Source organism: Olea europaea, unplaced genomic scaffold (genome assembly GCF_002742605.1).
Source record: "Olea europaea var. sylvestris unplaced genomic scaffold, O_europaea_v1 scaffold1328, whole genome shotgun sequence".
Classification (NCBI taxonomy): Eukaryota; Viridiplantae; Streptophyta; class Magnoliopsida; order Lamiales; family Oleaceae; genus Olea; species Olea europaea.
Window position 1 is genome coordinate 8,163 of NW_019230760.1, and position 13,444 is coordinate 21,606.

Sequence of the window (13,444 nt, forward strand, 5' to 3'; positions counted from 1 at the left end):
GATCAGGTGAAAATTGTAATCCAACTTGTTGGTACTTGCCGCTGCTTGAAGAAGTTAATCAGAAACTGCATACTATCCAGCCGTGATTTGAAATGCGCAAAATGGAAACTTGATATAGACCTCCTAGACAGAAGGTTGCGCCACTTTACTACTGATACAGACCTCTTGGACTGAAGGTTGGAGGGTATATTAAGGAGATTTCTCATGTAATTATTGCCTATAAAAAAAAAATGTTCTGATGTTTAAATTAGCATGTTGTGCATCCTGCAATCAATGCTGAAGGTTTCTGACTTTTGGGTTTACATTAATTGGCTTGTTGTCACTTAATGAATTATGTATTTCTAGTTATATTTAGAAGTGTGTTGAAATACTTTGAAAGTCATAAAGAGAATAATTAGAGAATGAACTATAAATATTTGTTTATCTTACAGCATTAGTCTGCAAAGGTTAGGGGTTCTAATGGCAGTTGATGCTATCAAAAATCATACCTGGTAGATCTCTCGAGCTTGAGGACTGAGAAAGAGCACGAACAAAGTCTTCCGGTGCCTAAAACAAAGGCAATGAGGTGTGTTCTCATCGCCCCTCCGATGCTTAAGTCAGTCAAGGAATTTATATGAAAACGTATACTAAAATTGTATGTAAAAACGTATCTTAGCAATGAGCTTTGGTTATGTATTTATAGATGTTAGCTGTAGGGGTTGTAAAAGGATTCAACTGCATGTAGCCCTTATCCTTATCATGTAGAGTGTTTGTGTTATAATGAAAGTGTTTTATTTGAGTTTGAATCAAACTGTGATAGATAAGTGATTTGGATAAAAATAAAGGTCATAAAGAGTTGTAGCAAAAGTGGAATTGACGTTTCTGGAGCCCAATCTCATGAAGCCAGACCTAAGCTTGTAGCCCAACCTCAATCTTTGGGGGCATAGGCCCGACTTTGTGCTTGAGTAAATGTGTGGGGGGAAGATCTAGCTATACAGTTCGAGATAAGGCTTCAAACCCGAGCTCGCATATACGAGCCCGATGATGTTGTGGCCCAAGAGAGAGAGAGAGTGATGAACCCGACCATATAAACTCGAGGATGTTCAAGCCATAGAAGAGTGCTCGAGGTTATCATGACCTCGAGCATGAGGTCGTAGATGGTCGGGTTATACTGAAATTGTACACATCATAGGCCCCCGTGTATCCATATCAAGAGCTTGTGCGCAATGTGGGAGTTCCTGGAATGGGATGCATAAGTACGTTCATATCGAATTGATAGGCCCTCGAGCATATAAACCTAGGATAGCAAGTTTTGACCATTTCAAAAAATTTGAAAAAAAATGAGCTCGATTTCAATCTTAAAATATTTGAATATTCTGACCCCTACCTTATTCAAAATTTGAAGAGAAGGGGCTCGACCTTGACCTTGTTAAATTTTTGAAAGAAAGTTGTACGCGGACCTTGTCTAAAAATTTGAAAGAAAGGTAAGAGCTCGATCTCGAGCTCATTAAAAAAATCTGAAAGGAGGGGCTTGATCCTAACCTCGTTAAAATTTTTGAAAGAATGGAGCTCGACCAGGAGCTCATTAAAAAATTCTATTTTGAGAAGGGAGCTCGACCTTGAGCTCCTTAAAGAATTCTGAAAGGAAGGGCTCAATCCCGACCTTGTTAAAAATTTTGAAAGAAGGGAGCTCGACCTCGACCTTTGTAGAAGATTTTGGCATGAATGAGCTCGAACTCGAGCTTTACCAAAAGTTGAAATGAAAGAGCTTTACATGGAGTTTTGTTAAGATTTGTAATGAAGAGCTCAACCTTGAGCTTGCTTAAAGAGTTGAAACGAAAAGAGCCCGACCTAGAGCTTTGCCAGAAGCTGATCTAAAAGAGCTCGACCTCGAGCTTTTGTGAAAAACTTGGAATGAATAACTCGACCACGAGCTCTGCTTGAAGTGAAAGAACTCGACCTCGAACAGATGCATGAGCTTGATCTCGAGCTTTGCCATAAGTTGAGAATGAATGAGCTCATGCATGAGCTTGAGCTCGAACTTTGCCAGTTTCAAATGACAAAGCTCTTTGGCTGGGATTTTGACAATGTATTGAGCTCGAAGTTATGCCTCTCGAGCCCAATGTTGAATAAGATCCCGAGTTCCGAGGCTGGGATTTTGGCAATGTATTAAGCTTGAGGTTAGGCCCCCGAACCCAATGTTGAATAATATCCCGAGCTCTGAGGCTAGGATTTTGACAATGTATTGAGCTCGAGGATAGGCCCCGAGCCCAATGTTGAACAATATCCCGAGCTCTGAGGTTGGGATTTTGACAATGTATTGAGCTCGAGGATAGGCTCTCAAGCTTAATGTTGAACAGTTATCTAGAGTTTGATGGAATTTTTGAGAACTCAGGCCAAACAAACTCGGGATAAAAAACGTCAGGGTTTTTTACTTATTGTAATTTTTTTTAAATGTATACTTGAGCGATAGCTAGGCATAGGGTCTACATGTACGCTTTAGCTGTGTAACGACCCGGACCTCTCGCCCAAGCCGTTACAATGGGTACCAGAATTCAACTCAAGTCTCTCTTATGTAGTGGTCAAGAGTTCGAATTCTGGGGGACGCGATAGAAAGTCGTGAAGGGTAAGTGGGCGTAAGGCCCACCCAAAGCGGACAGTACGTAAGCTAACGGCTTAGGTGAGAGGTCCGGGTCGTTATAAAAAACGCGCATTTTTTTGTAACGACCCGGACCTCTCGCCCAAGTCGTTAACTTACGTACTGTCCGCTTTTGGGTGGGCCTTGCGCCCACTTACCCCTCACGGCTTTCTATCGCGTCCCCCAGGATTCGAACTCTTGACCTCTATATAAGAGAGACTTGAGTTGAATCCTGGTACCAATTGGGTTCCCCAGGATTCGAACTTTTGACCTCTACATAAGCGAGATCTAAGTTGAATTCTGGTACCAATTGGGCAAGGGACGCCATAGAAAGCCGTGAGGGTAAGTGGGCGCAAGGCCCACCCAAAGCGGACAGTACATAAGCTAACGGCTTGGGCGAGAGGTCCTGGTCGTTACAGCTGCATGCTTGGGACATGACCTTATGCTAAAGTGTTAGAGTTTATTTAGCTGCATGATCACGGAACGGCCTTATGCCAAATGTTAAAGTTGATTTAGCTGCATGCACATGGCACGACCTTACGCTAAAGTGTTAGAGTTTATTTAGTTGCGCGTTCGGGGCACGGCCCTATGCTAAATGTTAAAGTTAATTTAGCTGCATGCTCGGGGCATGATCCTATGCTAAATGTTAGATTTGATTTAGCTGCGTGCTCGGGGCACAACTTTATGCTAAATGTTAATGTTGATTTAGCTGCGTGCTCGGGACGGCTTTATGCGAAATGTTTATTTTCAAGAGGAAGCAGTAGTATAAAAGCAAATTTCTATATCATAATAAAGTAAGTACTCGAGGGCATTTTGGCCCAAGCTTTTGTAAACCATGAAGCATTCATGAAAGGATGAAAAGCTGAAAAGTAAACTTCCTGGGGAACGCAAACCCGAACTACCAAACTAAACTTATGGACGCGTAGGCCCGAACTGTAAAAGAAAACGAAGGACAAAAATTCGCCTAAATACTTGGGAACAGAGACTGCTACTCATAATAGAGCTTTAGGTTGTTGTCGTTCCAAGAATGACTTGACACTCCTTCTGAGTCCTTTAGTTCAAAAGTTTTGTCTTCCATTCTATTAAGGCCTATTCTTGAAACTAGCAGATACGGCCTGGCGTATAGTTTGGGTTCATTACTCGAGTCTCCTCCTGAGACTGCACCTTCGATAATGATATTAATTGGACCAACTGTTGGTTGTTGATTTCCCCGATCTCAAGCGGCCTTGTCCTTATTCTGATTATTCCTTGGGTGTTTGTCATGGCTTACATAGGCACCCAAAAATCCCCTCTTGATGAGAGCTTCAGTTTATTACTCTAGAGCAAAGCAACCCTCAGTCGTGTGCTCGTGGTCTCGATGAAACTCACAATACTCGTTCTTGTCCCGGGACTTAAGAAGGGACTTCATCCTTGATGGCCATTTGAGCTCTTTCATATCTTTGATCTCCATTAAAATGTTAGACCTTGTTGTATTCAGGCGAGTAAAAGCTGCTGAAGGGTTATCATGACTTGTCTTACTTGAGGACGATCTTGATGAAAATTAAGTCATGCGGCCTTCTATGCTCTAGCTTAGTTGACGGTGTTGCATCTTTCCTTGGGAATATAGTCTCTTCCATGTTGATGTATTTCTCAGCTCGAGTAAGTAGGTCGATTACTGACGTTAGAGGGGTCTTTGATAAAGACATCTTGAACGCTTCACACCTTATAGAATATCTTAAAGTTGAGACTGTAGTTGTGATATAGTGGTCTGGGATCTAAAGTCTTTTTTTGTTAAACCTTGTCATGAAATTGCGAAGTGTCTCATTCTGCTCTTGACGAAGCTGCATGAGGAATGCTGCTGTTTTTCGGATACGCTTACTGTTGACGAAGAAGGCAGAGAACTTGTCGGCTAGATCCGAGAATGAGGTTATGGAATTGGGCTCAAAGGTTGAGAACCAACCCCTGACAGCGTTGGTCAATGTTTGAGGAAAAGCCTTACACATCACCTGGTCTGGGGTAACTCGCAGGTTCATGATGTCAGTATAGATATTGAGATGGTTGATAGGGTCAGTAGTTCCATCATATTCTTTTATACGGGGGTATTTGAATCTGTCCGGTAAGGTGAATGATAATATCTTAGGAGTGAATGGTGTGTTAGGGATTAAAGTTGTTGTCCCCTTAGCTTTCTGCATTAGGCCTTTCGTTATTCCCTCTTGAATGATCTTGGCGAGTTCATTGGACTCTATCATCACTTTCCCCAAGGCGTATGGGGTACACCCAAGGTTCCAACCCCACCATCATCAATAATGGGTTGTGGGGCCTGAGCTCAAGCATCTGTCATAAAACCACCTTCAGGAATTGGTGTATGTGATGGGTGAGAATTCCTCTGGCTTAACAACTGAGTTAATGTAGCAACTTGTTGGCAGAGCTCTTCGAATGCTCCGATGGTAACAACGGCATGCTAAGGTACTGGCATCTCTAATGATTCTTCCTAAGGGATAGGATGATCTTCAAGGAGAGGAGGATGGTCTGGGACAAATGAGCTTGCTGGGGGAAGACTTGATCGTGTGTTCACCATAGCTTTTGGTAGCGGTTCCCACAGATGGCGCCACTAATGCTATCAAAAATCGTACCTAGTAGATCTCCCAAGCTTGCGAACTGAGAAAGAGCACGAACAGAGTCTTCTGGTACTTGAAACAAATGCAACGATGTGTTCTCATCCCCCATCGAATACTTAAATCAGATAAGGAATTTATATGAAAACGTACACTAAAATTGTATGTAAAAATGTACCTTAGCAATGAGTTTTGGTCATGCATTTATAGATGTTAGTGGGAGAGTTATAAAAGAATTCAACTGCCTATAGTCCTTATCATTATCATGTAGAGTGTTTGTGTTATAATGAAAGTGTTTTATTTGAGTTTGAGTCAAAATGTGATAGATAAGTGATTTGAATGAAGATAAAGGTTATAAAGAGTTGTAGCCAAAGTGGGATTGATGTTTCTAGAGCCCGACCTCAATCTTTGGGGGCATAGGCCTGACCTTGTGCTTGAGTAAATGTGTTGGGGGAAGATAGAGCTATATAGTTTGAGATAGGGACTTCAAACTCGAACTCGAGCTCGCATAGATGATGTTGTGGCCCAAGGGAGAGAGTGACGAGCCCAACCATATAAACTCGAGTTCAAACCCGAGCTCAAGCTCGCATCTGCGAGCCTGATGATGTTGTGGCCCAGGGGAGAGAGTGACGAGCCCGACCAAATAAACTCGGGGATGTTCAAGCCAAGATTTTACTGGGATGAACATGGCTGCTAGTTTTGCCAATCCAGTAAAAAGAAAAGAGAAGAAAAGTTTGGATTTTAGCTGGTTACTAAAGACAAAGAATAATAATGGTGGTTCTGTCCCTATGGGAAGAAAAGCCAAGGGCATTAATTGGATCGATGGCTCAGGTAGGCGAATCCTTACTCATGATGATGACCTGTTAAATAGAGCTGACTTTGATGCTAAAGAGAAGGATGTGACTATGGAAGACAAGGCTTCCATAAACCCACTAGTGTTCAAGTGGAAGTGGTCATGGTTTCTATTTGTAATTTTTGTTCGGTGTTTGTTGAATGGATGCACTGGTATTGCTAAGTCTGATTATGTGAACCTACATGTGTGATTCCCATTAAATATTTACTCATTTTTATCACTGTTATATTATTTCAATTTTTGAGATGCTGAATGAAGTGTTCCTTTCAGAACAAGTTCATTAGGGTGGAGTTTCGAGTGAAAATAGGTTTGGGACGATTCTATTTAATTTTCAGTTTGCAGTACCAGGAGTGATCTGCAGAATTAATTCCAGAAACATTGTGAAATATATAATCAGATGATCCAGGAAAAGAAAAATCACATATGCATTAGCATTAGTTCAAGGCAGTCAGAACCAGCGGAATGTAAATTAGTCCGTCTGTCAATAACTTTCAGTTTTCAATCTCAGTTCAGTTTTAAGAATTACTCATCCACCAACGAATGGAAAGCTAAAATCATAAATAAACGATAGTGCTTTTTCTAAAGCTTTGCTCAAGAAAACGAAAAAGATGCATTTCCTTTCAGACTGTTTACAAGAAAACAATCCCTTTTACGGTCTTTTGCACAACACTAACAATTTCTCACATTTAACATTATTTCATCATTCTGAGCTATGAAATTTGCAGGGGATTCTGGCAACAAATCTGCTTCCAACAATAAAACAAAAATTTCTCACAATTTAATTAATTGGAATAATAAATTCTCACAAATTATGAGGATTATATAATATGGTGTTTTAACAAAATGGAAGATCTTTGGGTTGAGGCAAAATAGAATGATCTGGGCCATGTTCATCCTCTACAAAAAATGCAATCTTCAAACCTTCGTCCAAGAGGATGACATTTTCTGTTATTGGAAGGTATATGCGTGCACTCTTACTGCCTCTAGTTGGATGACATTTCCATTTCACGCAGTTCAATTGACAGCCGGAGATGCAGTATAGGTATAAATGATTCACTGCTTCAGGCAGCCACGAGTTCGATTACAGTTTCTTTACATTCGGATATGGAGGACCGTCAATTGGGACTGCTGCAATTTGAGGCTTAGGGTTTGAAAAAATTGGGGGACTTACGGATTTGGAAGGAACGGGGAAGTACGTTTTGTTAAGGGAGAGGGATGTTTGGGACTCATAATTTCATGAGGTGTCGTCCATATTGGCATTTAATTTATTAAATTTTGGACAGAGTTAATTGCCATGTATAATTTCTTAAGTGAAAATTGAAACGGAATGTGTCCGAAGAGTGATGGAGTGCAAAAATTATAAATTGAGTGGCCAGTGGAAAGCATTGTGAACTTTGGTGAGTAAACTATCACATTAGCCAAAGTTCGATGGGTGTTGAAACATTTAACTTATGATATGATCATTCGAGTGCTCAGACCATGAAATGAACATTCGTACAACTGGAAATCGAAATTTCTCGTTTTATCAATCAATTACAGTGAACACTTGGCTTCTTTACCTCGCTGGAAAGGAAATTGGCTCTGTTCGTTAAAAGAACGGAATTCTTCAAGCAGCAGAGACATGAGACGAAATGTTACAACCTGTGGAAGAACTGGGAATGGAACTTGATGTTGGAGAGACACTATCCATATTCTGTCTAGTGATATGGGCAATAAATGAATCTAATTCAGCTTTAGATGTGCCGCCTTCCTCAGTTGACCGTCTAACGACAGCAGCCAACTCCGCAGCCTGTTTTCGCAGCGTATTTCCTTCTTCCGATGCCATTAATCTTGTCACAACATTCTCAATAGTGGAAGCTTTCACCAGCTCCTCCCTCCGTTCCCATTCCCTCACAATGAGACCTGTTTGAACACAAAATATAAATGAATAAATTTGTCTGTTCTGTAATAATTTATTTAAACTTTTAAATATGGTGGTTCGAGATACCTGTTTTCAGTATTTCTGTTATGAGCACAGCGTTTCTTGGTTGGTCAGAATGCATAGGCCAGGCTGCAATTGGCACTCCCATGGTAATGCTTTCTAAGCATGAATTCCAGCCACAATGGCTCATGAATCCACCAGTTGATGGATGGGAAAGAATTTCTGGCTGTGGTGCCCAATCTCTCACCACCATCCCAAACTCTACGACTCTTTCCTCGAATCCGTCTGGTAATTCAGGTCGTCTAACTTCACCGTCGAACACGTTTGCTTTATCGGCGTCCCTCAGCACCCAAATGAACTTCTGTTTGCTCTGTTCTAATCCTATTGCCTGCTCTTTGATTTCTTCGTCCGACAATGAAGTCATCGTTCCGAACGATACATAGATGACAGATTTTGGAGCTTGTTTGTCAAGCCACTCCAAACATTTGTGTTGGCTATTAGCAGATAAGGATTTTGATGGAAGAATTGGTCCAATTGCCCATAATTTTCTATTCTCAGCAACCTCTTCCCTTTCTAATAGATCAACATAAGGCCCTTCTATGTCTCTACATGTATTGAATAAATACCCTGCTCTATATTTCAATGGCTCTTCCTGTAAAGCTACAAATTTAAGGACTTCATCTGGAACACATCCTTTAAAAGAGGGAAAATTTTTTGGTTGTTCAATAGGGAATGGTTTTCCCAGGGATTCCCATAAAAAAGAGGAATAATAATAAGCTGAAACACAGTTGAAAGCGTAGGATTCTGCATTAGGAATCGCCTCCTGAACAACCGCAGCCATAACTGGGTCATGAATAATAACAACTCTTTTTGCTTGCTTGGACATGTGTTCTACGTATTCAGCCACCAGTTGGCGGAGGCTCAACATGGCATACCAGGCCGGCTGCAGCTGTGTTGGGAACTTATTAGTCGAGTTGGGATTCGGAGGAGGTGATTGAAAAGCAGGTGTTGGAAGATCGTGGAAATGGAGTTTGTCCATATCCAGGCCATTTGCACGGAGTTTGGCTTGGCGGTTGTAGATGGCAGAACTGACAAAGTGAACCTGGAGGCCATAGGAAGATAAGAGGCAGGATAGTTGCAGAAGCTGATTGAGGTGGCCCTGGGCTGGAAGTGGCACCACTATTACTACAACTTCCTTGCTGATATGCTCCTTGCTTTCGTGAATATCATTACAGCTTGCCATTAATTGATCAAACTGAATTGAAGAGCTCCCCCCTCTTATCTGCTTTAGCTGGGGTTGAGATGGCGGCTATATTCTGGTACTGGGATTTTGAAGAGAGTGACACAACTTGATTGGTATTTTGGTCGCCGACCTTGATTTTCTTGTGAAATTAATCCTACACTTTTAATTTCTAACCTTGGGAGTAACTATACATAACTTCATCTTTGGAAACTAATAGAATTTCCACGTGGAAAATGGAAATTCAAAACATGTAATTTTGTTAGTGTTTTATTATAATCTTCTTATAATTTGAATTTTAAGTTAGACATTAATTTTAATCATACTCACAGTTACTATCCACTTATTATCTACACATACACCTCTTCGTTATAATGGGTTAAAATAAAACGTAAACGAGCAAGTCAGAATAGTAGCCACTTGAGATAAACTGCTATTGTTAAAATCGAACCCATATTGACTATATCAAACACAGAACAAAAATAAAACATTTGTGCCTCTTGTTTTAAAAGCTAAAGCTTGGAAAGAATGCATAAAAGAAATGGATCTTGTCGCTTTGGAACGAAATGAATGCAAATGGTATTCGTCTTTCGCAGCATCCACAACTGAATATGAAGGTTAGCTACTAATGCTATAGTGCCCAAACATGTTTTTATCTAATAGATAGCAACTAAACAAATGTCGAGTACCTTTATTTGCTCCAATATCATGTCAAACTACTTGTCCATATATTTATTTATTTTAATTTAATCTTCACTCGAGTAAATTTTACTTTATCCTCAGCAGACAAACTTGACATTAAGAAGTTGTTTTTATCATGAATAGTGCCACAGTGGGCAGAACGTGACAGCCAAAAAGAAGCAAACTTGGATTATTATTCCACCACGCTGAAAAAATTAGGCTGCTTGCACTACCGTGTATGATCCACACACGTCATTGTTACTTATCCAGGATACACCAAACAACACGGAGAAAAGGAAGTTTTTCAACTTGCTCAATATGAGCTCTTGATTGTCATCCATTATTCGGAAAACTAAGGAGTTTTAAATAGTATTTTTTGAAAAATATGTAGTTAAAAAATAAAATAAAAACTTTGTTGATTTGTATAGAATATTTTATTGTGTAAATGTGTAATAAAAATTATACTATAACAAATAATTTAAAATTTTAAAAAGGGTCAAACCGACAAATAATATGAAGGTACTTGTAATAAAACATGTCAATATAATATTTCACGGTTAAGTCATAGATAGGACTTCCGCGAAGCGACAGCTATTTGATCAAATTGATCCAAGGTTTGAGATGTTTGTAATTTAATTTTTTTTTCTCTGTCTTCTTTTTGCAAATCAACTGGAAAAAAGAAAAAGAAAAAGAAAGAAAGTATTTCCTGTTCAAATAAGTTAGAAACTAAAGATGAAAACGAGAAGAAAATTATGATGCTTCAGTTAGATCAAGGGTGCTTCTCGACCTTTTTTTCTTCAAAGTTTTGTTTCAATTCGTACATATTCCGGTTTGAAGTAATAGGATCACTTGGCTTTCACTAGACATTAAGGTCATGGTTGGTTTGCCGTTTTTGACCCATTTTTCGTTTTCCGTTTTTGAAAACGCGGAAAACGCGTTTGGTCCGTCGTTTTCAAAAACGAGTTAAAATTTATAACTGAAAACGCAAAACAACTTTTTATCGTTTTCAGCGTTTTCAGTTATAAATGTCGAAAACGCTCAAAACGCGAAAAACATGCTGTTTTCGGGGAAAACAAAAAATCATTTTGAAAATGAAAATGGAAAATGGAAAATGAAAACACAAACCAACCGCTAACTAAATTTTTGAGTGTTTAAAGTAGTTGAAAGTAGAATTTTATTCTTTTTAAACACTTCCGGAACTCTTAAATGAGGAAATAAAACTTCGGCCTATTATTTATAAAACTTAACTTTGACTTATTTTCAATGTAATCAACCGAGAACCAAATTTAGTCATTAAATAAGGAAAAGTTGATTCTATGTTAAGACTTAAAGTGAATCGAAATTGACTTAACTCACTAAGATATCATTCCACTACTCACTACAAGTCTACAATGGGCATTAGTTTTATTTTCCAAATGTGTATTATTTTAAACTAACCATGTATAAAAAAAATGCCTTGCTTTTTCAGTGGTTAATTTAGAACAAAATTAAGTTCGATAACTAAAATAGAATGTAATTGGGGAGGATGTATTCAATTGGGATTTTTAAAGCATTCTTAATTGGGAAACTTTTATGCATTTTATGGACCTTTACGTGACTTCTATGAATTTGTTAAAAATTAATAAAAGTCATACATGGACTTCTATTGATTTTGATTACAGATTTTTCATCTCACAAATTCATTATGTACATGAAAAATTACAATCTTTTTTACTATCTAATTAATATTTTTGAGAACCAAGACGCCCTCAAAATTTTCTTGGGTAAAATCATTGGTCACGGCCCAGTATTTCAATTTTGGCACAAATAAATTAATAAAAAACTTTTACATCAATTTCTAATAATATGATCAAATTTTTTCAATAAACAAACATAATTTTTAGGAACACAAATTGTTTTTAATCAGAAAAAAGAGAGAGAATAGATTGACTACTTGAAATTCTACATTTTGAAACAATTGCATATAATTTCAATTTAAAAGTAATTATGTACATATAAAATAATCATAAATTGATTACAATAAATGAATTGAAGAGATATGAGAAAATCATGGAATTGAAACAAAAAAGACATTCTTTGGGCTTTGAGATCTTCACAAATCTCAGAATATATGAGAGATTTTTTTTGAAATTTGCTATTTATATTTTTTAACAAAAAGTCTCTAGAAATCTAGTAAATAGATGATTCTCCAAAAGTTATTGTCTATTTGAATGACTTATGACTTCTAGAGGCTTCTAAAAAGTTTTAATTGAATACCCTAACTTTCGAAAACTTTTTAAAAGTCTATCCTACAAGAACTTGGAAATCTTCACACAAATTTTACAGGATTCCACATAACACAAATTCATTAGCAGATAAAAAAAAATGTCTGTAAATCAGGTGCTGCCACAGTTAGACTTTTTGTGCTTAGGGAGAAGTCCCAACTGAATACATCTAAGCTTTTAAAAAATTTTAAAAATTTCAAATGAATACACTCCCTAAATTTTGACGCTTAAGCTCCTGTTTAGGAGCTATTTTGTATCATATTTTTAGAAAATTTGTAAATGTCATATAGGAGTTGTCAAAGGAGTCATATATTTTGACCAAATTACACACAAATTATCAATGTGTCCCCACACAAAAAAAAAAAATAAATAAATAAATAATCATTCTTCTTTAAGACGAGGCAATTTAATAATTCGCAGCATGTATAGCGTCTGCAGTCAATAATTACAACTTGTCTGGGTCCCACACACGAATTGAAACGGTCAAAAAAATGTATTATGCATTAGGCCAAATGGCTCCTAGACATGGGCTAATAGTGTTTTTAATGGGAAATACCTCAAATTGACCTAAATAAAGGAAGGATTTTTCAAAATGGCCTTTAATTTTTCTAAACATTTTGAACTATCTAAAACGCCCTTAAATAAATATTAAAAAACAACCCTTTATCTAATATAAATCTTCTATTTAAGTCCTTAAATAATTAACAAATAATTTTTCTAAAAATTTGTGAGAATTATTAATGACAAATTATAAAATAGAAAAATCCAAATATAAGAGAGGACCATATAATATAAAAAAGGTTGTTAAAAATAAAAAAGAAATTAAGTTTGAAAAATAAATTGATAAGATAGGATATCAAGAACAATTATATGCATCACAAGAAACATTAAAATGTTTCAAAGAAAACTTACTATAAAATTTTGCTAAAGGAATTGTAAGAACAATAATTATAAAAGATATACAAGATATCATAGATAAATTGGAAAAAAGGAAGAAAAATATTTCAAAATATGATATACCTTTTAGAACAGATATAGATATGATGACAGATATTGATATTATAAATTCTCAGACATTATTAGACTTTGAAGAATTACTCAAAAATTTATAAGAAGGTTTAGTCCTTATCTTAAGATTTTATTTTAACAGTAAAATAAAAGAGTTTTTGGAATATAAAAATTTTTAGATTCATGGTTATTAGATTTTTAGATTATTAGATTTTTGTTCGCTCATAGTAGCACCCATAGAGTTGGTATCAGAGCCATAGAGATCA

General features: G+C 37.3%; 2 protein-coding genes and 1 long non-coding RNA gene across 3 annotated transcripts; 1 reads left to right on the top strand and 2 right to left on the bottom strand.

Annotated features, from left to right (window-relative positions):
- Positions 1 to 6: 6 nt before the first annotated feature.
- On the top strand, positions 7 to 785 carry LOC111375015. The gene is made up of 2 exons (XR_002699242.1): positions 7 to 176; positions 432 to 785. It is a non-coding gene; the product is annotated as an uncharacterized LOC111375015 (long non-coding RNA).
- A 3,144-nt stretch (positions 786 to 3,929) lies between these two features.
- On the bottom strand, positions 3,930 to 4,845 carry LOC111375032. Its single transcript, XM_022997824.1, has 3 exons — positions 4,394 to 4,845; positions 4,136 to 4,318; positions 3,930 to 4,080 (listed from the first exon to the last, which is right to left on the bottom strand). Exons 1-3 carry the CDS (start codon positions 4,843 to 4,845, stop codon positions 3,930 to 3,932), a joined length of 786 nt encoding a protein of 261 aa, XP_022853592.1.
- A 2,598-nt stretch (positions 4,846 to 7,443) lies between these two features.
- LOC111375019 (zeatin O-xylosyltransferase-like) lies at positions 7,444 to 9,369 on the bottom strand. Its single transcript, XM_022997810.1, has 2 exons — positions 8,052 to 9,369; positions 7,444 to 7,966 (listed from the first exon to the last, which is right to left on the bottom strand). The coding sequence occupies exons 1-2, from the start codon at positions 9,226 to 9,228 to the stop codon at positions 7,671 to 7,673; spliced, it is 1,473 nt and encodes a 490-aa protein (XP_022853578.1). The 5' UTR covers positions 9,229 to 9,369; the 3' UTR covers positions 7,444 to 7,670.
- Between the last annotated feature and the right edge of the window lie 4,075 nt (positions 9,370 to 13,444).